The sequence below is a fragment of the Mus caroli genome, unplaced genomic scaffold, assembly GCF_978045245.1.
Source record: "Mus caroli unplaced genomic scaffold, Mus_caroli_1 scaffold_2, whole genome shotgun sequence".
Taxonomy (NCBI): Eukaryota; Metazoa; Chordata; class Mammalia; order Rodentia; family Muridae; genus Mus; species Mus caroli.
The window spans coordinates 156336066-156362404 of record NW_028227257.1 but is presented as its reverse complement, the minus strand read 5'-3'; the positions used below and the strand labels follow the sequence as shown (position 1 = coordinate 156362404).

The following is a 26339-nucleotide window of genomic DNA, read 5'->3' as shown; positions in this document are numbered from 1 at the left end:
TTTAACCTGGTAGGTGCTCTGTCAAGCTATCCACCTCCTGGAGGGGTCTGCAGGGAACCAGCACCAGCCTCAAAGCACTTGATGATCTTGATGTTGTGTGGCCATGGTGTCACTTCTGCCACAAGGCTCATGTTTGGCCGTCTCTTCAACTTGCCAGTGACATCCAGGGCCCCTAGCTCTCCACCTCTTGAATTAGAAGACAGACTGAACTCTCACTATTCATGATCACAAGTTGTACTCAGGCCAGTGCCGCTGGCTAAGCAACTGTGCACATTACCCCTTTCTTGGTTACAGTTGATGGTGGGAACTGGGTATGCAGCTTGTGAGGACTCGGGGGATGCTGCTCCTTCACAGGCCTTCATTGGCCTTCAGTGCAAAGTGAGTCCTACAGATTATGATTTTTGCATCTTGGGGAAATATTCCAGAAATAGCAATGACTGTTCAGGTCATAGCCAGGGTAATCTGGGAGTACTAATGAGTAATTTTGTAGCTAAAGTCTCTCCAGCCCTTTATGTGACAAAGTCCAGTCTCTCCACTATACCCTTCCTTGGTGACATACCTAACCAATATCCCTGAACCTGAGCAACTCAGTCAGAGTCTTGGGCGTGGTGGGGAAAACATATGAATACACAGATATGAGAAGCATCTACAAAGTGAAAAGTAGTCAAGTACAATATACAATAACAATAAGTGGTTCTGCTGCTTATGAACTATGTAAAAATGGGAGATTTCCCATAGAAATGGAAAATATACACAGAGGTGATGTCAGTCCAAACAGCCTCAACCAAAAAAGACCTCTGTCCCAGGGCCCTGATGCAATACTGTGAAACTTCCTAGGCTACAACTCCAGACAGCACCTCAGAACACACCTTGTGAGGGGCAGACAAGGCAGCTGAGGATACAGCTGCAGTCTGTTTGTCTGTCCCTAGGAGCAGAGGAGAGGTTGAAGGACAGGAGTAATGGGAATCTAGCCCAGCAGAAGAAAGCATGTGCAACTACCCCCACCCTGAGGTCACTGAGCACTCACTCTCATGCTGAGCATCAGGTTAAGGAGAAGGAAGCAGAAGCTCGGGAGCTTGGGGAGGAGGACTCTAGCCATTAGCTCAGGAGCTTGGAGAGGAGGACTCTAGCCATTAGCTCAGGAGCTTGGAGAGGAGGACTCTAGCCATTAGCTCAGGAGCTTGGGGAGGAGGACTCTAGCCATTAGCTCAGGAGCTTGGGGAGGAGGACTCTAGCCATTAGCTCAGGAGCTTGGGGAGGAGGACTCTAGCCATTAGCTCAGGAGCTTGGGGAGGAGGACTCTAGCCATTAGCTCAGGAGCTTGGGGAGGAGGACTCTAGCCATTATCTCAGGAGCTTAGGGAAGAGGACTCTAGCCATTAGCTCAGGAATTTGGGGAGAAGGACTCTAGCCATTAGCTTCATCATATCCTCCAGTTCTCCAGCAGAGTCCTAAACATGCCTGTCCTGATTTCAGCCCCCAGGATCTACCAGAAACCTTAGCATGCCCAGCCTACTCATGGGAGCCTGACTTCATTCTCCTGACTATCCCAGAGCAAAACGCTGACCACAGATCTGTTAGAGGCAGACAAGGGTAGCTGGGGAGCTGCATACAGCTGCAGTTTCTTGTCCATCCCTAAACCACAGGAAGCTAACACTCACTCCTTCAAGGAAAACTGTTCATTCACAACTTGGTTCTTGAACAAGAGGCTTGTATCCTCCCCAGCAGCCAGTGCTCCCAGCCTTTGCCTCTCCTGCATGCCCCCTTACAGGGAAGAGTCCTCTAGGACTATCGCTTGAGTGGCTAAAAGAGCTTGAATGGGTGAATGAGCTGTTAAATGGAAAATACCTGAACAAGGGCATTTGTGGGTATAGCAGTTAGTGCTGACTGCCAGCAGAACAGGATCCAGAGTCACCCAGAAGGCAAGCCTCTGAGCATCCTCTCTGTGAGGGAATGGCTAGGTTGGACTGAGATGGGAAGACCCATGCTACATGTAATTGGCATCATCCAAGGGCCATGGTCCCAGGCTGAATACAAAGGAAACTGTGAGATGGACACAGCACTCATCTCTTATGACTATGACCCGCGCTGTCTCATGCTCCTGTCACATGCCTTCCCTCCATGTTAGACTATATCTCTTCTTAAATTATAAGCCAGAACAAGCTTTTGTGAGATACAATCACAGAATTAAAAAGGTAACTAACACAATACACAAGTGAACATGTAGGTGAGAGGAGATGGAGCAGATGAAATGAGTGGTCCAAGCATCAAGTCAGTGACCAAGTGGGTAGAGGAATGAACAAGCACACAGATGGAGAGCCCCTGATCTCCTGCTTGCGTGCCTTCCTGAATGTGGTCTCTGGCAAGGGGGATTTGTGTAACATCACAGTGTAGTGTCTATAGACTGTGACATCACCATGAAGTGCTCTCTTTGAACCATGATATCACTGTGCAGTGTTCTCTACGGACCGTGACATCACCGTGCGGTGCTTGCTATGGACTGTGACATCACCATGCAGTGCTCTCTATGGTCTGTTACATCACTGTGCAGTGTTCTCTATGGACCGGGACATCACTGTGCAGTGCTCTGTATGAAACATGGATTCAAACAACTTTGACTTTTGAGCCCAAAGCAATCAGAAGGCCCTTGTTCTCTAGAAACAAATCACCCTTCACTTATGCAGTAGAGTAACAGTTTTCTACCTCCCCAGTTCCTCTGATTTAAAGAAAACTCTACTAAGAGCCCACCACACGCAACAAGGGCTGGCAACAGACATACACCCTGGCTCCTGTTCCCAAAATAAATGGTAGAGAGGAAAAGCTAAGACCATCAAGGAAAAATGTGAAAGCTCACATTATGGCAAGTGGTGAGATAGCTCAGTTGCTTAAGTGTTTTTACTTTCCATGTCCTCGGGTTCCATTCCTAATGTTCAAACAGCAGCAGCTGCAGCAGCAACAATAACAACCCTCCCTCCTCACATACACACACACACACACACACACACACACACACACACACACACACACTTTGCTCTCAAAGCCCTCTGAGGATTACACAGGTGTGTCCCCACACTGTCTCTTTACCCTCTCCCACTGGGCCTCCATGCTCCATCACAAGACAAGCCTTGGGAGAAGGCAGGACACTTCTGTGCAGAGAGCCCTGGAAATGTTCCTTGACCCCCCAGGCATAGGCACTCTCCTGAGGACCATACTGAAGGTCTCTGCCCCACAGCTGCACCAAGGCATGGAGTCAAAAAGGAACATGCTACTACACGGGGGACCAGAGCTAAGACACACAGAACTGGGTAAGTCCCTAGGCCTCAGATCAACACCTGAGGGGGACATGCGCAAGGAACTGTCTAACATCATCCTGGCCCTGGCTTGAGAACCACAGGAAATGACAACCAACCCTGAGGAGCACAGAGCACCCAAGCTCACTCACCACGCAGCTGGGTCGTATTCAGCCCAGACTCGAATGAATTCGTCTAAGTGGTGAGGCCCTAGGATGGAAGAGTCCCGAGTGAGGTACTCAAAATTGTCCATGATTACAGCAACAAAGAGGTTCAACATCTGTAGGGCAAAAAGAAGAAGAGGTGATAGACACTCCACTGTGCCATTTTACCTGCTCTCAAGCTCTGCCTGCAGTTTGTGATAAGGACAGACCTGCTGGGACTTTCTAGTGTCTAGTGTCTTCTCAGTCCCAATGATTCCCACAAATCCCAGTGTTTACTCCTACAAAGACTAAAACACAGAAAAGCATTTCCCCGCAAGCACCCTTCTCAGAAGTAGTTGTAAACATGTAAATAGCACTTTCAGACCACCCAGTCCCAGCCCCTACAGTGCACTCAGTAAACCTATCTTATTAATCTGAAACAATAGACAGACATAAAAAAAACAATTGGCCATAGTGGTTTAGACTATTTCTAGGTTCTTAACTTTCTTTGGCTGCTTTATAAATCTTATGTCAACAACACTATTTTGGTTACTATTGTTTTGTTTGAGGTGGCCTAGAACTTGCTATCTAACAGAAGATGGCCTTGGGTTTCTGATCCTATATATTCTAAGTGCTGGTATTACACTGGAATCAGTTTGTGAATTAATGCTGTAGTGTTTGTGAAGCACTCTGCCACCCCCTATATTGGTTTTGAAGTAAGTTTTGAAATTGGGGATGGAATCCTTCACCTTTGTATTTCAAGATTGTGTTGGCTATTTCCTGGCAACTAAGCATGGATTTTAAGATCTGCTTTCCTATTTCTGCCTAGCCTCAAAAGCCACTACGGTTTTATTTGATGTATTTATTCTATACATCACTTGCAGAAGTACTGTCATTGTGATAATACTACTTCCAACTCATGGACATGTGATGTCTTTCTCCATTAATTAACTTTTATTTTATTTCTTTCCATGGATGTCGGCAACTTTCACTTGTTCCTCAAAGTTTCACATTTACAAGGTGACCTGATAGCTTACTAAAACTTACATTCCAGGCCAGAACAATGATTCCATTGGCAGCGTGCTCATTGTAGAAACACAAAGAGCCAAGTTTAGGATCCCAGTAACCGTGTAAAAGCCAGGCACAAAAGCACACATCTGTAACCCTCACAGTAGTAAAGCCCACGGACCGTGCGGCCTAGCCAAACTAATGGGCTCCAGGTTCAGCAAGAGATCCTGTTTCAAAACTGTAAGCTAGGGAGCAATTGAGGAAGACACCTGACATAAGCCTCTGCCTTCCACATGTATATGCACCCAGACATACACATGTACACACCCACAAAAAAAAAAAAAACACATACGTAAACATATACACATAAAAGGGGAGGGAGCTGGAGAAATGACTCAGCAGTTAAAAACCTGTAGCCCTTTCAGAGGACTGGAGCTGGGTTCACAGTGTCCATGTAGGTGGCTCTAGCTCCAGGGAATTAATGCCCTCTCCTGGCATTTTGGAGCACACTTACACACACAGTGAGACATACATATGCATAAGTTAAAACAAGTAAGTCTTTTATTTTTAAGGAAAAAACTCAGACTTCTGGATTCCATTTCCAGAGATGTGGTAAGTCTTGAGGCAGGGGCCCAGTCTGTCCTCCTCTCTCCTTGTGTATATGTGTATATTGTATATACTTGCTCTTGTTCTGTCGTGAGGGCACTGGACACTGTGTGTGCATGTGTGCACATATAGGCCAGAGGTTGACATCATGCCTTTCTTCTTCTCCACCCCATTTTTCTAAAATGGGGACTCTCACTGAACCTGCAGCTTGCTGATTCTGCTACACTGAGTGGGCACGGAGCTGCAGGGATCCAATCAGCTCTATGCCATGCTTGCTGAGCAATGTGGTTACATAGCTTTCCCATAGGTGCCTAGATCCTCAGGCCCCCCTTCCTGCTTGAGTGGCAGGCCCTTCACCTAGCCTGAGTGACTCGTGCAGCTTATGCCACACCCTTGAGAAGGCAGATCAGGTACGAAAACACAGCAGCACAGGGAGAGCTCACTCGTACCTCCACCCCGAGACCTGTACAGTGCTTCTACTCCGTTCCAGCCCGTGCTTGTAGTGCTCCATGTGTCTATTGGAGGGACCTGCACTTATTGCTTAGAAAATTACAGTGTGGCTTTCTTTTCTCTTCTTTAATCAGCTCTACCTTGAAGTTGTAGATCAGTCCTTCATAATTCTCAAAACCTTTCAGCCACTGTCTCCCTCAACAGCCTTCCTACTTACTCTGCAGCTCTATCCCTGACTGTCCAAACAGAAGCCAGAGCCAAGTTGTAGATACCTAGCATTCCTGCTCCTGCTCCTGCTGCTGCTCCTGCTCAAGGTTCCCAAGATTCCAAATGCCTAAGAACCCACCAAATCCGAATGTTGCCTACTCATTATCCCAGACACATGGTCTCACTGAACTGCCTTAGACAGTGGACAAAGGCTTTAAGCATGGGACTGACATAAATGTGGACTGGGTCAAAATCAGGAACCAACAGAAGATGGCCTGTGACAGGCAGATATGGGCAAAAAGGGACTTACCAGAAAGGAACAGAGGAAGATGAAGGAGACAAAATAAAAATAGGCAAAGTCGCTCCCGCACTCACTGGCATTGGCATGTGGGTCACAGGCCCGGTTGCCCAGACAAGACAGCATGATCTCATGCCAGGCCTCCCCAGTGGCACTCCTGAAAAGGAAAGAGCTGTAAGCACACAAAGGCAAGCCCAGAAGGAGCTGTGCAATGAACCCAGAGCATGGCCAGCAGAGCCCTTGAAAGAGCTGTGGAGAGGAAGCCTCCTCTTCTGGATTACAGGGGATTTCTAGGCTCACTGCTAACTAAGAAAGTCCAGGGCATGATCTACTGCACTGGGAGATTCCTCGTCCTCTTCATGTCCAGAAGTGAATCCTTTCCTCTGGCGTCTGTCTATCTGCCACCTGCTAGCTTGCTATGCTGGGGAGTGCTATAGCGATTGATCCCACACTGTTGCACAGCATCCCAGCAGGCCCAGAGGGAAGGTGGCTTTTGCACTTCCCTTCCCTTCATCAGGATTCTGTCAGTCATCGCAGAAGCCCAAACTCATGCCCCTTTCCTGTGCCCTGGGAATTCTTTTCCCACAGTGCATCATACCCTCTCTGCTCAGTCTACTTTCACATTGGCCATGGCATCTCAAAACCACTCACAGCAGCCACCTGGGGATTCTTGGAGACTTTTGTTTATAGTCATGTGGCCAGCAAAGACAATAAAAAGTCTATGTAAGCGTATATAGCTGGTCCTGGGCAGGGACAAAGGTCACTGCCCACTAATGTCAGCAGGCGTGAGGAGCCTCCTATTGGCTGCCCCATCCAAGCCGGCATGACTGAAGAAGCACTCTGCATGACAGAAAGCTCAGGAGGAAAAGAAATCTTTGAGAACAAAGGCCTCAGACTGAAGCTGCCTTCACAGGTGTGCTTCAGATCTGTGTGGCACAAGGCAGACTATCAATACATGATGAAATATTATGACTCTATCTGCCAAAGCCTAGAGAAATATGACTTTGGAAAGTGAAAGCTTGAAGATGCCTGGTGAAGATGTCCCCTCAAGCTACTCAGAGAAACAGGCTGGTGTTCACTCCTCTCCACAGAACTGCCATGAACCCAAGGAAGGGATGCCACAAGACTGTGTGATACATTTGCATACGGGGACAGAGGTAGTGGAATCTCAGGAAGTCCCAAGGCAGGGTCTCACTATCAATCCCTACAAAGAGCATACTTGCTCTGTCTGGAGCCAGGGATGGCCACACAGAAGACTCTACGGAGGCAGATAGGTACATGAAACCTCCTACCCCACACTCACTCTTGGGACACAAGAGTGGATAGCTATAGCCCTATAACTTGTGAAGATGGGCCTCTTGCCCAAGAGGTGACCAATATGGTGACTGGGTAGGCAGTATGATACCAGCATGTCAAATGAGACCTTGCCAACTAAGTCTATCCTCCTAGACTGTACCACCTCTGGACACCTTTTGGGAGCAGAAGCAGTGTAGTAGAGGCTGGGTTGGCACAGGGCCACTGGAGTCCCTCCTACATATACTTCTTTTCGGTCTATCTGGAGGTCAAGGTAGATGTACTGGCTGGTTTTGTGTGTCAGCTTGACATAAGCTGGAGTTATCACAGAGAAAGGAGCCTCTCTTGAGGAAATGCCTCCATGAGATCCAGTTGTAAGGCATTTTCTCAATTAGTGATCAAGGGTGGGAGGGCCCATTGTGGGTGATGCCATCCCTGGGCTGGTAGTCCTGGGTTTTATTAGAGAGCAAGCTGAGCAAGCCAAGGAAAACAAGCCTGTAAGTAACATCCCTCCATGGCCTCTGCATCAGCTCCTGCTTTCTGACCTGCTTGAGTTCCAGTCCTGACTTCCTTTGGTGATGAACAGCAATATGGAAGTGTAAGCTGAATAAACCCTTTCCTCCCCAACTTGCTTCTTGGTCATGATGTTTGTACAAGAATACAAACCCTGACTAAGACAGTAGACAAGAGCCCTTTGGGAAAAATAAATAGAAAGCAAACAACTGCACAGGCCTACTTGACAGAGACAGCAAAGTTTTGGTGTTGGAAGTGAAGTGCTCTATGTATGGAACCGACCCTCTGTCACAAGTAAAGAGTGGACATGTTCTATAGGCTACAAACCAGCACACCTGAACAATAGCATTAAGGCTTGCAGAAATGTCCGGAAGTTGTTGTGTCGGTTGATACTGGTTTCATCATCAAGGGCAATGTTTCCAAAAACCTGAAATGTAGAAAATAACAGAGTATACATGCTGAATGTTGGGGGCTGTGACTAGGTGAGAGAAAGCATGCATGCAATATTGTGGACGGCACAAGGGATAGAGTGGCTCGCAGCACAGAAAGCTTTTAGTGGGACACACTCGTGCACTGTGCTTCAGTGTGTGCAGTTGGGGCTCTAAGGCTACCCACAGATGCCAGTCTGAGCAACCAGGACAAATGATTTGGGCTTGGGCTCTGCTTTGAGTAAGAAAGTTCCGTTCAGGTCACTTGCTAATGCAACACTGTAAGTAGGTTGGAAAGGACTCGGGAAGTGTTCTTTGCAATCTCTGGGACAAACGGGACAAACAGCACAATAGGCTTTGGGGCAATCTGATAGGCTGTTTTCAGAGTGAGTCCAGAGCCATGCTGAGTTTAACACTCAGACTGTAACTGAAAGTCTATAAACTACCATATTTCCACAAAGATCAGGGGAACACATGCTACTGAATACCCATAAACAAAAGCAACATAAAACATGCATGTTCACTTTACGTAGCACCAGATCTCAGGAAACTTCAATACGAAGTGAGCTTTAGAACTCAGCTAAAGTGCAAGACTTTGGCACCTCCCACCCCAAATCAATACTCAACCCACGCCCATCTCCACTGTGAGGAGTAGTCAAGAGCTGCAGCTGAGCAGCTGATTTCTATCTTTCCCCCAAAGAATTAGCACAGTGTTCTCTGACCAAAGAAAAGAAAAGCTACGTTATTGTCAAGGTCAGTGATCTGTGGGATTCTGCTTACATACTGGGAAGAATTTTGTCAGGAACATCTGGCCTGAAAAGGATATTGGCTGCCAGACAACACAATGGCTGGCTGTCAGTCAGATGCTAATCTAAAATAGGCTTGTGCCTCAGCATCCTAAGCCCTGCTGGACCTCGCTTTCAAAAATACCAAATTACAGTTTCCCAGAGAAATGGGACTGGGTGGAAGGGGTTGCTGAGCCCCCACTGTGCTGCCTTGGTCTCCTCTGCCATCAAGCAGTGTTTTTGAGGGTTAGTTCAATCAGTGTTTACACCGTGTCTGCTTCACAGATAATGATAACCTCATTGTATTATGATCACTTAATGACAGTGACCCGTACCCTTCACCCAGCGACAGGAGACCTGTGTCCAATCCAGTCTGGGCAGGTGGCACCCACCTGCATGCCGATGATGGCGTAGATGAAGAACAGCATGGCAATGAGGAGGCACACGTAGGGCAGCGCCTGGAGACACATGAGCACATCAGCTCCAGGGCATCCCTGAGGCGACACACACCTCAGCCTGGTCCAAGTCCACCCACTGACCACTGAGTCCTGCCAGCAGCAAGTGGCCTTGTCTGCTTATCCATGACTCAAGAGCATAAGCCCAGCTCAGAGTTGTATGGGCATTAGCAAAATAACTGTTACTCAGTCACAATGTCTTTAGAAAGCTGCATCAGGATTAACACATGCTAAAGAGGCACACATGACCTGCCCCAACTCAGCCTTCCAGAGGAGGGTCCCCTCTGGGTGGAAGAGAAGAAGCTTGGTAAAGGATACCCAAAGGGAGCTGTCCAGGCACCACACGAGCCCTGCTTTACCTTAAAGGACTGGACGAAGGTCCACAACAGGATGCGGATGGTGTAGCCCTGGCGAAGCAGCTTGATCAGCCGTGCTGCCCGGAAGAGGCGAAGGAAGCTTAGGTTGATGAAGTTGTTCTGCAAGAAAGAAACATTGTTTCCAAATCTTTTGAGTCGCTCTCAAAAAGGGCAGACTGGCTGCTTCCATCCTACAAATACCCCCCAAGTCCCTATGACCCAGAAGAAATGTATTAAGAGAAATAAGAATAAAGCCATTGCTTCAGTCTAAGTAGCAGCTGGCTGCCAGAAAACCTCCCCAAAGGAAAGTGGATCACTAGAAGTTACTTCTCATGAAGCAAGTCCGAGAAAAGTCCCTTCACACTAGGGCCACTCCCCAACAGTAAGGGACATAAAGAAAAGCTTCCAAAGTCCTTCCCTTCTGTCAGGTAGTGCTGGGACATCACCTATGAGTCTCCAGTACTGGCCAACTGCCCAGACACTCCCCAGGGGGGCATTCCTGAAGTGGCCCCTTCCTAAGCTTACCAGCCAATCTTCCTTTCTGGGATCAATCAGTAAAGGCCTTGCCTGTCTGAGCTACTGGCACTGGCTGGTTTCTCTGGGACCTGTCCAGGTATCAGCAAGCATTCTCATAAAGGGACATATATAGTCACTGCTGTTCTTGCCATAGGAGCCTCGGCTCTAGAGAACCCAGGACATTTGCCATTGCTCCCTCAATCAGGGGTTCGAAACCAATCACACACACACACACACACACACACACACACACACACACACACACTCCAAAGATTACCTGACCCTGGGCACCTTGAATTATTGGCAGGCCTTTTCAGAGTTCTGGCTCTGGGGAGGTATCCATGCATTGCGATGAGTACCTGTGCAGCCAGGTGTTCTATGCTTGTTTAGACACCAGGCACCTAGACTACCACCCAAAAGCAACTTCCTGTCATTTAGCATTTGTCAATATGCAAGCAGCTCAAGCTCATACATATCTGTGTTGTCAAGTTCAGTGATGAATAAAAAGGAAAGAGAACAGATGTGTTGAATGAAACAGTAGAACCAGTCAGCGCATGCAGAGAGAGGCAGGGCAAGCCTGAGAAGATGCTCCAGGGCTGCCCGTCTTGGCAGGGGTTGGGGTTCACATTTACTTCCAATGGACACGTCTGCCTTGTCTATTGCTCCCATTCTTGGGGAAGGCCATTTGTGGTTCTCACCAAGAATAAAAACAGTTTTGCACTGTCTATGCAAGTAGTGGGGATAGATGCCTTGAATCAGGTGGGTCTGGACAGGATGTTGTAGCCCTTGAAACAATATGTAGAAGGGCCTACGGACACAAAGGGGGGCTCAAACTATGTCCAAATCAGTAAGGGGACAAATATCACCTCAGAGCATGGCCCTGAAAGATGGCACAGCCTGGCAGATCCTAAATTGAAATGAAGACAGTCTCACTAGTAGACATGGTGGCCAAGAGCTACTGTCCACTAACACCAAAAGAGACCTTTGAACAAGATGAGCAGACAGGGAGACAAGTACCTACCCCTCTCTGGGATTCTACTTTGAAACTATCTGTTCAGCTTGTTTTGAGGGGCACGGATTATAGTAATGCAATACTTGCCCATAACAAAGCCGCCTGTACTAAGGTACCTGTCACAGAGAAGACTTCCTGAAGATTTGGAGGAAAACAAAGGCTTGCCTGTAAAGGGAGGACAGAAGACAACCGGGATGGTGAAGAGACCCTGGAAACGCCTAGATGAGCTGGGGGTGTGAACCCAAGACTGAACCACAGTCATCTCGACTTTGTTAACAAAGGTTCACACCCCTTCCCAGGCTTTTCTCTTGGGAGCTTCATAGTGCTCAGGACTGGACAAGTGAGTGATGGACAGGCAACCCTAGAGTGCCGTGAGACTAGATGGTGATGCCCCAAGCACAGAGCAATGCGTGAGGCACCACCATGCCAAGCACATGCAGGATGGCAACGGCTACAAGCAGACAGCGGTGCACCTTGTGCTTTCATCTCTGGCTTGGTCATGTCACTGGTGGTGAGCACACATGTCCTGCTCTTCCAAGACCCATGGTTTCTGCTGCACAGGAAGTGACTCCACTAGCAGAATTGTCCTTGCTTTCACTTCACTAAGCCATGCATGGGTAGTCTCACTGTAAGGACCACTGACCCTGAGGAGACATTAGTCCCTAACACTTTTCCTCAGCCTCCTTGCTCACAACCTAGAGACAACAGAGGTATTCATAGGGATAATTGGGGGGGGGGGGGCTGAAAGTACACTAAGCATTGTAAGACAATCCCAACAAGGATGGCTGGACTGACTAAGGCCTGGAATCCAACCCTACTATGGCCTCTAGTTAGTCACAAGACAGAGAAAACTTGCTCCTCAATGTCACCTGAGCATAAAGCCCAGAGCTATCTGCTGCTCAAACAGCATAGCAGAGCATAAAATCCTGCAGCTCCAAACCAGCCACTCCCTTTCCTTCACTCTAAAGAGGTCAGATTTTGAGGGAAGGGGGAGAGGGAAAGAGACAGACAGACATTAGGTGCTCCTGTATGCTATGACGAGGAAGGTAAGGGACAGGGAGGTGAAACCGTGTGGCCTGGCTGGAGGCCATAAAGAAAACATGCTGTGGGTGTTTCTGCAGGATCATGGTATAATTCCAGTTATAAAACTCTACATGAAGCATTCAGCTTCTGTAACAGAATTAAATATCTGCCTGTGTGAATGAACTTCCATAGCCTCAACAGAAGATAAGCTGCTGCCAAACTCCAGAAGAGGCCCTTGAGGTCCACAGGAGCCTGAGCAAGGCATGCTTGCAGATCTACGCTATACAAATGGACATGGATGGGTATCCCTGTCTCTAACACACTAGGGCAGAGCCTCCGCCTACTCAGGCCCTATAGAAACTGTGCTGAACCATGGAGTCCTAGTCTCCAAACTCTCCCTAAACCTTATTGCCTCAGCTGGAACATTCTTAGGAGGTCCTGTCTACAAAGGACTTCTGCTACTGGGGTGTGGTAGTTTGAAGATGTCCCCTGTAGGTCTTGGACATTGGAATACTTAAACAGCCACAGGATATTTAAACTGCCTCCAGTTAGGGATGTTTGGGGATGATAAGAAGGTGTGGCCTTGCTGGAGGAAGTATGTCACTAGGGGTGGGCTTTGAGGTTTCAAAGGGATTGCATCTCTTGGCCTTCATCTTATGGTTTGAAATGTGAGCTCTCTATAGCTGCTCCAGCCCATCCCTGCCTGCCCGCACACCTGCCGTCATAGTCCCTGCTATTATCGTGATAAACTCCTAGCACTCTGCAGTGGTAAGTCCCAAATAAGTTTTTCCTTTTGTAAGTTGCCTTGATCATTTTGTTTTATCACAGCAACAGAAACTAAGATTAATGCATGGGGTGCAACAGAAACCATGGAGCCACCTGGTCGAGGACCAAACGTACTCTACAGAAACTCAAATTTGACTGAGTTTCGGCAGAAAGATCTGCCCTCAGTACTGCTAACTACTCCTGCCTCCCAGAACCTCATTTCTTTTCGGACAGATCAAAAGACCATCTTAGAGGTGTTGAGAAACCCTTGCTGCTTTAGAAAGTACACAACGAGGCCAGAGGTGACTAAGCACAGTGAAGACCTGCTCATGCCTCTGCAGGCAGTGGACAGAAACCACGAAACAGGAGACGAGGACACGGACAAGCAGAGAAGACACATAAGAACTTTAAAGTTGTGAACCAACCGTTTCCTACATGGGATGTTTTCATGGATGGGTATTTGCATGTTATTTACAAATTGGGGTGGTTTGAGCAGCAGGTGCGCAACATACAGACGGAGACATGGGTTTTCGCATTGTATGGTGGTTGGATGGCGTGAGTCAGCAGGTAGGTTAAGGTAAACCAAGAACAAAAAAAACAAGAAACAAAAGAGAAGATGAGTCACCAACAGAAGCAGAAACTTGAGCTCTAAACTGTAACTAGAAAATGCAGGCTTTTGTTAAACCACGGAATTTTCTGAAAGTGTGTCCATTCAAAGCATGTTTTTGAAATCTATAGGTTATGCAGACAATGGGATCCATTTGCATTTTTGTTTGTAATGCAAATCCAAAGATGAGTCACAGACACTGTTATTTTTTATTTCCAGGCAAAGAAATGAATGTCAGTTTTGTGACCACACAGAGCCCTCTTCTAGGCACCCCTGCAATATCTGCTGGGTTTTAAGTTGGGGAAGGAAACTGACACTCAAATTTTTGCCTAAGGAAAAAGGGGAATTTGCAAAGAAAGTCTATAAAATGAAACACACACACGCGCAGAATGCTGATCAACTACACGATGGCTTTCCTTTCTTCCCATCTCCTCCAGGCATAGCCTGAGCTCCAAGAGCAAGTGGCTGAGTTTTCATAATACTCGGCCCCCAACCATAATGCTCCCCGACTCCCAGCAGCCCTGCTGGGCACTAAGTCTTGTGATGCTTCAAACCTTCATACGCAGTCAGAGGCTGCCACTGCCAGCCACGCAGCCGCACAGGCACAGAATGGCTGGCTATTTTTGCTTTTGCACCACAGGCCTCTACCTGGAATAAAGCTCTACACTGTAGAGATGTCAGCCAGTTTCTGGCCCTTGCCTGCACCCCTCTTTTTAGGTATTTTCAGCAATCAGCAGTTCAGGCTTCTCTCTAGGAAGGAGATGTGGAAACTCCCTAAGACTGTCCTTACAGTCTGTGCTTGGATCATTTTATCTGGTAAATAAAGAATCCTGTTTCCAGGGAGGAAGTACACAGATAATGGAAAAGCAGCAAGTTTCTTCCTCAGAAACCACACTGGAATTAATACTTCAGGGTTAGATGGCCTGACTTTAAGATTCTCTAAGACCAGGAACTAAGAAGACAAAAACCTTTGCTTTTCTATTTAAATGTGAGGTTCAACTTTTCTTTTTACAATAATTACATCATTAGCATTGTAAAACCATGAAACATCATATATACAAACAAGTATATTAATCTGAAGAAAAAATAAATACCCATGTATTTACCATTCAGCCTAAAAACTATCACCATCACTTTTTAATTCTTCTTGCTTCTCTTGCTGATACCTAGATGTGGTAGCAATCTTTAAGTCTTACCAATAATTGCTTGTCCTTACAGTGTTGCCATAAACTCTTAAGATGCATTCCGTATGTGCTTGCCTACTCTTGGCCTTTGCAATGGTAGCTTGTACAAACTGTTCGACTTGTTCAAAAACGGCTCTAATAATGAGTAGCACCCACACAGATGTGGGTGTCACTTATGTACTTATACCACTGCCTTCTCAGGATCAATGCGCCTCAATGGTTAACACATCCCATCAGTGATGGCACATATTTCTGTGTTACTATAGCATCCATATGAAGAGCTAGGCTGAAGATGTGTGTATTACCATCATTTTAGCTTCTGTAAAGTGTTCCGTATAAGTTATACAGTTGACAACTGTGTGAGTTTTAGATGATCTATGTCCTGCCAACCCTGAGCATTAGAATGTCTAGTGAGTAACAGGCCAGTTAGGACAAATAGCAGCTCAGTGTCTTCAGGTTGTACTTTTCTGATTACAGATCAGGTTGGCTACCTTCCCCTATGCCAACTGGTCATTTATAGTTTCTAATTTGTAGGCTTCCTACTCTTGTGTATGTTTTTCTTCTTCACAGAACATCCTTGCTTCTTGAAACCTTCCATGACCCACTTCTGTAGCCTCCTAGGCTGGCTCCTGCTCATGTCCTTGGTCACTACTATTGGAATGTCCCAGTACTCAGCCACTCATCCTTCACGGACCTCACCCAGTCTTCCATATCTAATATTATTTTATATACTCTCTGCCACAGAGCTCGTGCAACCAGCCTGGATTGTCTCACTGAACTCCAAGTCTATTTGCCCAACAGCCTCAAGGAAGTATATCAAGAAATGCAGAGCTAAGATGTACAGCTAAACCCCAAACTTCCTCAACAAACCCATTCCTGGGATACACACATCATCAGGCGCACAACCGTACGTCTCATAGCAATCCATTTCCCAAGTGTTTAGACCACACACCTCATGTCACTTTGCCTCACCTTTCATGGCCACATCTGGTTCACCCATTGCTCTGTCTTCAAATTATAGTTAGACTCCAATAGGTTCTCACCCACAGTTCACCCCACAATTCCAAAGCCCGACCCCTAGCAGAAAGTTGTACATACTCTACATGTCCCAGAGACCTCAGCATCTCAGGGCCAGAACCCAAAACAGGATTCACTCTTTCTTGGAGGGGTGGGAGGGTTCCTAGGAACTTCCAGAAGTTAGATATTCCCTGGCCAATCCCCTAGGAACCTTTAGCTAATAACAGAAGTTGATAAAGACTTCCTCAACTTCCTTGTTGCTTGACAGAATGATAGGTATGGTTCACTCTCGCTCGGAACTCCCTATGGGGTAACTTCTTTAGTAAATACCTTTGTGGCTGGCCACTCTGTTCTCTGGCACTCACTACTTCCCTACCAGTATTCCCAAGTTTAACTTCCAAATGAAAATTTTGCACCAAACTTTTGCCTTAGGCTCTGTTTCTGGGAGGGCCCAATGAAGATAGCTACTGTGCCTCCTTCTCCACAAAGTAGCTCGATGAATGTCTTAATATCCAGATTATATTATACCCCTGTATAAAACTGCTTACTCTAGAAAGAAGCCCAAGTTATGTTTTGACACAAGGCTATATATACATTCCCTGCTTGTGCTAATAGCACAGCACTGCCCGTACGGAGTAATGAACAGAAGTTGATCTTGAAGGACCTCTTTCCAAATATGGCTAGATGTTCTGCTGAGTTTGATTAGGGGTGCTTGTATGAGCTTACATAAGAGGTTATGTGATAGAACATGGGATACTTTGCAATGGTTATATCACTAAAGAAAATAGCACCAGCAACAGTTAACCACCAATAGTCCCTCAGGGATAGGTAGGGCCCCATGAGTCTCTCTCCAATCTCTGATGAAATGATGTGCTCAGTCTTGTGCCCAGGGGTAACCACATGGCACACAGTTTCATGTATCTGAGTGTTCATGTGTGTATGGGTTTACAGGTGTATATTTGCATATTCATGTGAAGGCCAAAGGTCAACCTTCAGGTCTCAGCCTCATTACTTTGTTGTGTTGGGTTTTGTTTTTTTGTTTGTTTGTTTGTTTTTGCACACAGGGTCAATATCAAACTGACCAGAACCAATAGAACATCATCTCAGAGCAAGCAAAGGAAGTACATGGAAGAAAGAGAGAAAGAAATAAAACAAACAGTGAGACAGTAGCCACAGCACTGGACATGTGCTTTATGGAGATGGAATATTCAACATCAAGTTCACCAGTACCCCATGGAGGGACCAGGAGCTCTCACCAGCCCTACAGGAATGCAGGGCTGACTCTGTGTTCATCTTCTCTCAACTTTTGGATCAACATAGGTCCTGTTCTGAAGCTGGGAAACTTCCACAAAGAGCACGCAAAACTATGGCAGTCACATGATTGAAAGGGGACTTCCCTTCCATGCAAAGATTTTCCATATTGGCCAGTGTGCCTAACCCTAACTATTGTGAAAGGTAGAGCTGCAGCTACAAGACAGACAGGAGAGAAGTCCACCTGAGACTTGGCTCTCCCAAGACTGTTCCAGATGCCACAGCCAATCTTAAACCATGACTGGATTACCAGCCTAACGAGAGGTAGACAGAGGAACAGCAAACAGAAGCAGTTCAGAGTAAGGATATGGACTGCCTCATCGAGCTGGAAACCAGAGCAGTAGAGGCTCAGCCATCTGCCTGCAACTCTAGAAATGAGTGAAGAGACACAATGATGGCATCAGGTCAGCCTGAACTAACATACCAGAGCTCCAGTCTGCCTCTCAAGGCACCAGAAGGTAATCGCTGAAGATGCGCTACACATACAACGTGAGCTCTGAGTAAAATAGAGCCAGGTAAGAGCCTGTACTCCACTGTGCTTCTGTGGCAATAGCACCAGTGGTGTCCCTTAGCTCCATAACAACAAATGCAGTCCAAGGCCATTTCACCTCCACACATGCCCTCAGGACAGCCAAGGGCCGCACACTGGTCCCTGTACAGCCCTTTGCCTCATACAGTTCGGGGATGAGATCCTGTCATTTCCATTCACTGTAGAGACCCCTCTGATGGGGGCCCCGACCCATATTAAAGGTGCCTGAAGATGACTTAGATCCTCCCTACTTGGCTCAAAATAGCATTACTTACGCTTCTCTTACCACAGCTGTTTCCTAGTCCTTACCTACTTTTTCTTATTAAAAACTAACTTTCATATGAATATCCATTTCAGCAGCTGCTCCCAGAGATGAGGTTGTTTTTTTTTTTTTTTAGGTATTTTCCTCGTTTACATTTTCAATGCTGTACCAAAAGTCCCCCATACCCACCCCCCCAATCCCCTACCCACCCACTCCCCCTTTTTGGCCCTGGGGTTCCCCTGTACTGGGACATATAAAGTTTGCAAGTCCAATGGGCCTCTCTTTGCAGTGATGGCCAACTAGGCCATCTTTTGATACATATGCAGCTAGAGACAAGAGCTCCGGGGTACTGGTTAGTTCATATTGTTGTTCCACCTATAGGGTTGCAGTTCCCTTTAGCTCCTTGGGTAATTTCTCTAGCTCCTCCATTGGGGGCCGTGTGGTCCATCCAATAGCTGACTGTGATCATCCACTTCTGTGTTTGCTAGGCCCCGGCATAATCTCACAAGAGACAGCTATATCTGGGTCCTTTCAGCAAAATCTTGCTAGTGTATGCAATGGTGTCAGTGTTTGGAAGCTGATTATGGGATGGATCCCTGCATATGGCAATCACTAGATGGTCCATCCTTTCATCACAGCTCCAAATTTTGTCTCTGTAACTCCTTCCATGGATGTTTTGTTCCCATTTCTAAGAAGGGGCAAAGTGTCCACACTTTGGTCTTCGTTCTTCTTGAGTTTCATGCGTTTAGCAAATTGTATCTTATATCTTGGGTATCCTAAGTTTCTGGGTTAATATCCACTTATCAGTGAGTACATATTGTGCGAGTTCCTTTGTGATTGGGTTACCTCACTCAGGATGATGCCCTCTAGGTCCATCCATTTGCCTAGGAATTTCATAAATTCATTTTTTTAATAGCTGAGTAGTACTCCATTGTGTAAATGTACCACATTTTCTGTATCCATTCCTCTGTTGAGGGGTATCTGGGTTCTTTCAATAGTCACAAATAATATAAAATACCTTGGCGTGACTCTAACTAAGGAAGTGAAAGATCTGTATGATAAGAACTTCAAGTCTCTGAAGAAAGAAATTATAGAAGATCTCAGAAGATGGAAAGATCTCCCATGCTCATGGATTGGCAGGATCAACATTGTAAAAATGGCTATCTTGCCAAAAGCAATCTACAGATTCAATGCAATCCCCATCAAAATTCCAACTCAATTCTTCAACGAATTAGAAAGGGGAATCAGCAGATTCATCTGGAATAACAAAAAACCTAGGATAGCAAAAACTCTTCTCAAGGATAAAAGAACCTCTGGTGGAATCACCATGACCTAAAGCTGTACTACAGAGCAATTGTGATAAAAACAGTATGGTATTGGTATAGTGACAGACAAGTAGACCAATGGAACAAAATTGAAGACCCAGAGATGAACCCACACATCTATGGTCACTTGATCTTTGACAAGGGAGCTAAAACCATCCAGTGGAAAAAAGACAGCATTTTCAACAAATGGTGCTGGCACAACTGGCGGTTATCATGTAGAAAAATGCGAATTGATCCATTTCTATCTCCTTGTACTAAGGTCAAATCTAAGTGGATTAAGGAACTCCACATAAAACCAGAGACACTGAAACTTATAGAGGAGAAAGTAGGGAAAAAGCTTGAAGATATGGGTACAGGGGGAAAATTCCTGAATAGAAGAACAGCAATGGCTTGTGCTGTAAGATTGAGAATCGATAAATGGGACCTCATAAAATTGCAAAGCTTCTGCAAAGCAAAAGACACCGTCAATAAGACAAAAAGGCCACCAACAGATTGGGAAAGGATCTTTACCTATCCCAAATCGGATAGGGGACTAATATCCAATATATATAAAGAACTCAAGAAGGTGGACTCCAGAAAATCAAATAACCCTATTAAAAAATGGGGCTCAGAGCTGAACAAAGAATTCTCACCAGAGGAATACCGAATGGCTGAGAAGCACCTGAAAAAATGTTCAACATCCTTAATCATCAGGGAAATGCAAATCAAAACAACCCTGAGATTCCACTTCACTCTAGTCAGAATGGCTAAGATCAAAAATTCAGGTGACAGCAGATGCTGGCGAGGATGTGGAGAAAGAGGAACACTCCTCCATTGTTGGTGGGAGTGCAAGCTTGTACAACCACTCTGGAAATCAGTCTGGCGGTTCCTCAGAAAATTGGACATAGTACTACCGGAGGATCCCGCAATACCTCTCCTGGGCATATACCCAGAAGATGTCCCAACCGGTAAGAAGGACACATGCTCCACTATGTTCATAGCAGCCCTATTTATAATAGCCAGAAGCTGGAAAGAACCCAGATGCCCCTCAAGAGATGAGGTTTTTTAATGTTTCCAATTTAATATGTTATACTAAAAATGGTGCTTCATGACTCCAACTCTGAAATCTGTTGAGTTTAATGTCCCGATATAGGACACGTTTTAAATACTATCCATATGTATATTTTGTTTTGGTTTTTTGTTTTGTTTGATTGATGGTGGTGGTGGTGGTGGGTTTTTTTTTTTTTTTTTTTTTTTTTGAAACACAGTTTCTCTGTGTAGCTCTGGCAGTCCTAGAACTCACTCTGTAGAACAGCCTGGCCTTGAACTCAGAGGTCCGCCTGCGTCTGCCTCCCGAGTGCTAGGATTACAGGCGTGAACCATCACACCCAGGATATGTTTAATGGAAGAATCTCCAAATAGAGAAGTAGAGACTTAATAATATAAATTCTTGCTGGATTACAGATTCTTACTGGATTTGGCTTATACTCTTGATGCCAAGTTGTTAAATACATCCGACGCACGCACGGGCACATTAGATTGCCGTGTTCTTGGTCAGCCGTTACCATGGAGCTTCAGGAGATTCTTAGGCTACCAACTTGAATCCTCTGAGAACTACTTTTAAAAAGATTTATTTATTTTATGTGTATGATTGTTTTGTCTACATACATGGCTATGTACCACTTGCATGTCTTTGTGTCCAAGGAATTAGGAAGAGGTTGTCAGGGCCCCTGGATTTGGGGTTACAGATGGTTGTGAGCCTCCACGTGGGTGCTAGGAATTGAACCTAGGTCCTTTCCAAGAGCAGTCAGTGTTCTTAACTGCTGAGCCATCTCTCCAACCCCAGAACTGCATTCTTATCCAAGAAGAGCAATTGCTGACCCAACGCCCGGCCATCTAGCTCCATCTCTGGGGAGAAGCAGCAACAGAGACCCATCCTGAACCTCCTAGGGGTTCATGATAAGGCAGTTACAGTGGGCCCTGGTGAAACACCTGGCGGACAACCCTCTAGAAGGAAGCCACTTTGGACCCTGGCTGGGGGACAGGAAATGCTACTTACCGCAATCTCTGTTACTAAAATATCAGTAATACTTCCCAAAACCGTGACAAAGTCAAAAACGTTCCAGGCATCTCTGAAGTAGTTCTAGAGAAAAAGAGGGCAGTCAGTGCTGATGGCTTCCCTGGGCAAGGGTGATCGATGCTTAACATAAGGCCAATGAGAAGCAGATGTCACAGCAGGCATGCAAATCCTTCCAGACTGGGTAAAGGCATAACTGAGAGCTAAAGGTCCAGAAAAGGGAATCTCAGGCTTGCAGGCCTCCCGGCCCAAGGCAGGGCAAGACTCAAGCAACTGAGAGCATAGCAGCTCTTCCTCGGGATGCTCACAGTATCATAAGTGCTGCAAAGGCCATTCAAAAACAGGGAAGGATGCCAGAATGTAGCTCATCAGAAAGCAAAGAGCAAGTTGAGGCACATACCAATACCCCAAAGGCGATGATCTTCAGTATGCACTCCATTGAGAACATGGATGTGAAGACAATGTTCAGGCATTTCAGCATCAGCTCGTACTCATAAGGTGCATCATAGAACTGCCCGGAGAAATAAGGGCTGATGGCTGCGGACGCATTAGCCCCAGCACCCAACTGGAAGCAACCAAATTTCCTGACTACACAATGGGTAGAGAAATATCTACATCTGCCTGTATCTGGGTTACCGCCTCTTGCTCTTTCCAGGTCTTCTATAACCCTTTCAGTGCCTCAGCTACAAATCAGAGAGAATGGATTACACAGACAGCGTGTGCAGCAAGGAGACCCACCTCTGGGCCACAAAATAAGACCCATACCCAAGTTTTACTGCAGTCTCCTCCTAATTCAAACATTCCCTCTAAGCAGATTTCCTATGTCTGAGAAAGCTGAAATTTACAAGATCCATAAAGGTTCTTCCCCAGGATTACAGAAACAGTAAACAACTGCTTGGGGAGGGGCCCTGACCTGTCTAGTTAGAGAGGAGATTCTCAGATATGTTGAGCTGCCTACAAGTTGTGCAGAGCTCTTCAGTTACAGCTTCTGGGAGTCATAACCTATGCAGAGGTAAGTTTTTCAGTGATACAGCCACATTTGCTCTGTCCCTGTTTCTGAAAGAAACCCCTCACTCATAATCCTATAGGTAACCCCAATAAAAATTTACTGGTTCACTTAGGTGGACTTTGGTAGAACTGTTACTTGGTACGTTATGGGTTCCCTATCTGGAGTGAATAGGAAAGAGAGGTGGCAGGGGTGAGGGGAGGGAAGAGAAAGAGACAGAATGAATGTGTGTGTGTGTGTATCTGCATATATGTGTGTGTGTGTGTCTGAGTATATCTGCATGTGTATGTGTGAGTCTGTATGTATGTGTGTGTGTGTGTGTGAGAGAGAGAGAGAGAGAACATGGAGAGAGAGAGAGAGAGAGAGAGAGAGAGAGAGAGAGAGAGAGAGAGAGAGAGAGAGAGAGAGAACATGTCTACCCTGGATCTTCACACACAACAAGCCCTAGCAAGTACATGGTGGGACTTACATACCTTCATCATCAGCACCACTGTGTTGAGGGCTATCATAGCCATGATGAAGTACTCAAAGGGTGGAGAGACCACGAATGTCCATGTCTTATACTGGAACGACTGTTTGTTTTGAGGCATGTATCGTGTCAGGGGCTTGGCACTGATGGCAAAATCAATGCAAGCCCTCTGTAGGGAGAGAAGGGAGCCATGAACTCAAAGCATTGCTCACTAACTTCCTCACCATACTCTTTCAGGGAGCCCAGAGAAGAGGAGGCAGTAGAGGCAACTAAGCTCCCTCCAAGTAGGTCCAATTGATCTGCAGTCTCTATTTGCAGAAAAAAAAAAAGAGGCCCTGCCTATGCCAGCCACAAGCCATGCCCATATAGAAGGAAGACTGGTAATCTCCCCCAGAGTGCCTATGTCCCAGGATCCCACACAACATTGACCTACCTCATTCTTTTCTAGGCTGCATTCAGACATCACCTTGTCCCCCTGTTCCTGGAAGGTGATAATGATCAAGGCCACAAAGATGTTGACAAAGAAAAAAGGGAAGACGACAAAGTAGACCACGTAGAAGATGGAGAGCTCCATCCGGAACCCGGGGCTGGGTCCCTGTTCCTCATAGGTGGCATCCACAGAGTGTTTCAGCACCCTAAGGAAGGGGAGAGCACACTTCAGGAGAGCTGCCAAGGGAGCCTGGGTCTGCACCTCTGGGGTAGGGCTCAGATCTGCATATAAGAATTGGAACTCAGGGCTGTACTTCAAGAGTGCCATACATCTCTGTAGCTCGGGGATGGGGCTCGGGTCTGCACCTCAGTGTCAGACCTCAGAGATAAGACACAGCTCTGCATCTTGAGAATTGGGCTCCACCTCAGGGAGAGGGCACCTCAAGGATAGGGACCTTCATAGAAAGGGCTTGAGTCCTACCCCAAGAATGTGGTTCATTCTTCTGTCTCCGGGATGAAACTCAGTTCTGCCCAAGAGGGACAGGGCTCTTATCTATACCACACCTGACCTCATCATGGGGTTAGAAGTAGGGAAACCGTGCAGACTCTACCTCAGTATACCCATGCCTAACTAGCTACCACAACTAGTTTGGCACTCACATGGGCCACCCCTCTCCTGTGGACACTGTGAACAGCGTCAACAAGGCCCAGAGAACATTGTCATAGTGGAAGTCATATTTCTTCCACTGCCTTGGCTGGGCTTCTACTTCTTCCTTCTCATAATCCAAATACTGACCCCTGGAGACAGGAAACAGCAGATGAAGACAGTTAATGGTAATCAGTTCAAATACCCATGGCTTTACAGTCAAGTGGTTGCTGAAAATTCACCAAGACCATTCCATGTGGAAAGAGAAGTCTTCTCGATGGTAGTGGTGAGAGTTGCAAACCCACCACCTGAACCTCACTATGTAGTTCATAAAATTGGGCCACTCTGACCACTAAATCTTTATCATAAAAATGTGTAGACTTCAGAACTAGTTGGTTTCATTGTGCGATGTATTTTTTATAATAAACTTTTATTGAGAATGAAAAAAAACTGGACCGAAAATGTAAACATTGGTATCAAATCTATATAAGTCTTTGAAGCAAATACATGGTTAGTCTTTATTTGGGAATGGAATCTTAGCTAGATACCAAAATCATGAACAACAAAAGGGGTATAGGGAAGTTGGACTTTAGCAAAATTAAAACTTTTGTGTCTCAAAAAACACCATTAAAAAGGTAAGAGAGCTGGTGAGCTGGCTTAGTGGGTAAAAGTAGGCACTGTCAAGACAGTAACCTGAGTTCAATCCCTGAGGTACTTATGAGGGAAGGAGAGGACCAGCTCCCTCAAGCTGTCCTCTCACATGGAGAGGGTGGCATGTACCACCATCCCCAAATAAATATCAGAAGTCATTGTTAAAATAAGAGTGCTCTTGGTGTAGTGGTGCACGCCTTCAATCCAGCATTCAGGAAGCTGAGGCGGGGTGGTGAGCTCCATCTCAGATCTTGTCTCAAAAGAGAGGGAAGAAACCGAAACTGAAAAGATGATCCAAACAATCGGAGAAACTATTGTTAATCTTTACCAACCTGAAAATTTGTATTTAGAACATACAAAATACGAGTAAAATCAATACCAAAAGGCAAGCTAATTTTTTTAAACGGATAAAATATCTGAACAGGCATTTCTTTCAAAGAAGTCACATGAAAGACCAACTAGTTCATGAATAATATTCAATATTATCAGCTATCAGAAAGAAAAACAAATCAAAAACACACTGAAATATCACTTTGTTCCTGGGATAAATATATCTAAACAAAAGCAATCAAGGTAGGCAAGATGGCTCAGCAGGCAATGGTGCTTGCTACAAAGTCTGACCACCTCAGTTCAATCCCCGGGACCTAAGTGGTGGAAGAAGGGACATTCCCTGTGATTGCACTTACTGTGCCATATGAGCACTGCCACCACCTTACACACACACACACACACACACACACACACACACACAAAAGCAGTGGAAATAGTAATAGTAAGTATTGGTAAGGATGCAGAGAAAATAGCACTTAGAAATGCAGAAGGGCTCAGTCACTTTGATTACCATCTGGCATCTCTTCCAATAATAAAATAGTTCCCATATTACTCAGGAGTTCTGCCTTTAGGTATACATACAAGAGAAATTAATACACACACCTACCTACCAAAACAACAACATATGCAAAAGTGTTAATGGCTGCACTAACTACAATAACCAAAAGGTAGAAACAAGCCAAATACCAGCTGTCAAGTAAAGTGTGGCACACCTCGGAGCTGGCATTAAACCATAGGAAGGAAATAGGCATGCACATCACATAAGGTGTGGCATTAATTAGGCCTCAGTTTACCGGCAGTCCCTCTCCAGCTCCTTGGATTCATCAGTACAGTAAAAGAACTTCCCTTTGAAGAGCTGGACTGCAATGACGGCAAATATGAACATGAAGAGCATGTAGACAATCAGGATGTTCAAGACGTTCTTCAGAGAGTTCACCACACAGTCAAAGACAGCCTGCATGGAGAGGAGAGCAGAGCCATGCAAGAGTGTACCCACACAGGAGAGGCCAGAGTGGAGCTGAGTGGTCATTAGGGTAAGCTAGGCCACTGAGAGAGGGAAAAAGATGGGGGTAAGCTAGGAAAGGGACCGGAGAGGATCAAAACAGAACAGGACAGTGACCCGCTCCGAACCTCAGGAACATGGAGGCTCAGACTCCCTGAAGCATTCAAGACCCCCTTAAGGCTTTCTAACTTATGGCCACAGAAGGCTGCAAGCTACCTTAACAGCTGTCTTTCTCACAGGAAGGAGTGTCATCCTGGCTTTTATCAGTGGGCTGGAGGCACCAGACCTGCCACCTGGATACCCAAGAAAACTGGCCTAGCAGGTAGGCTGGAGCCAGGCCACAGGAAGCAGGCAGAGTCCCCCGGCC

At 46.1% G+C, this 26339-nt stretch overlaps 1 protein-coding gene across 4 annotated transcripts in view; it reads right to left on the bottom strand.

The window, feature by feature from the left end:
* Cacna1b (calcium voltage-gated channel subunit alpha1 B) overlaps window positions 1–26339 on the bottom strand; it is a 171745-nt gene that overhangs the window by 24922 nt on the left and 120484 nt on the right. For 3 of the 4 annotated variants that reach the window (XM_085835123.1, XM_085835120.1, XM_085835121.1), the window contains 11 exons: window positions 25764–25924; window positions 24003–24140; window positions 23347–23548; window positions 22918–23082; window positions 21839–21949; window positions 21421–21504; window positions 9835–9951; window positions 9413–9478; window positions 8143–8234; window positions 6014–6158; window positions 3442–3569 (listed from right to left, as the gene is read on the bottom strand). In XM_085835123.1, the coding sequence (XP_085691249.1) occupies window positions 3442–3569; window positions 6014–6158; window positions 8143–8234; window positions 9413–9478; window positions 9835–9951; window positions 21421–21504; window positions 21839–21949; window positions 22918–23082; window positions 23347–23548; window positions 24003–24140; window positions 25764–25924 (1409 nt within the window). The remainder of the gene's footprint in view (window positions 1–3441; window positions 3570–6013; window positions 6159–8142; window positions 8235–9412; window positions 9479–9834; window positions 9952–21420; window positions 21505–21838; window positions 21950–22917; window positions 23083–23346; window positions 23549–24002; window positions 24141–25763; window positions 25925–26339) is intronic. The other variant, XM_085835122.1, reaches the window with a different exon arrangement.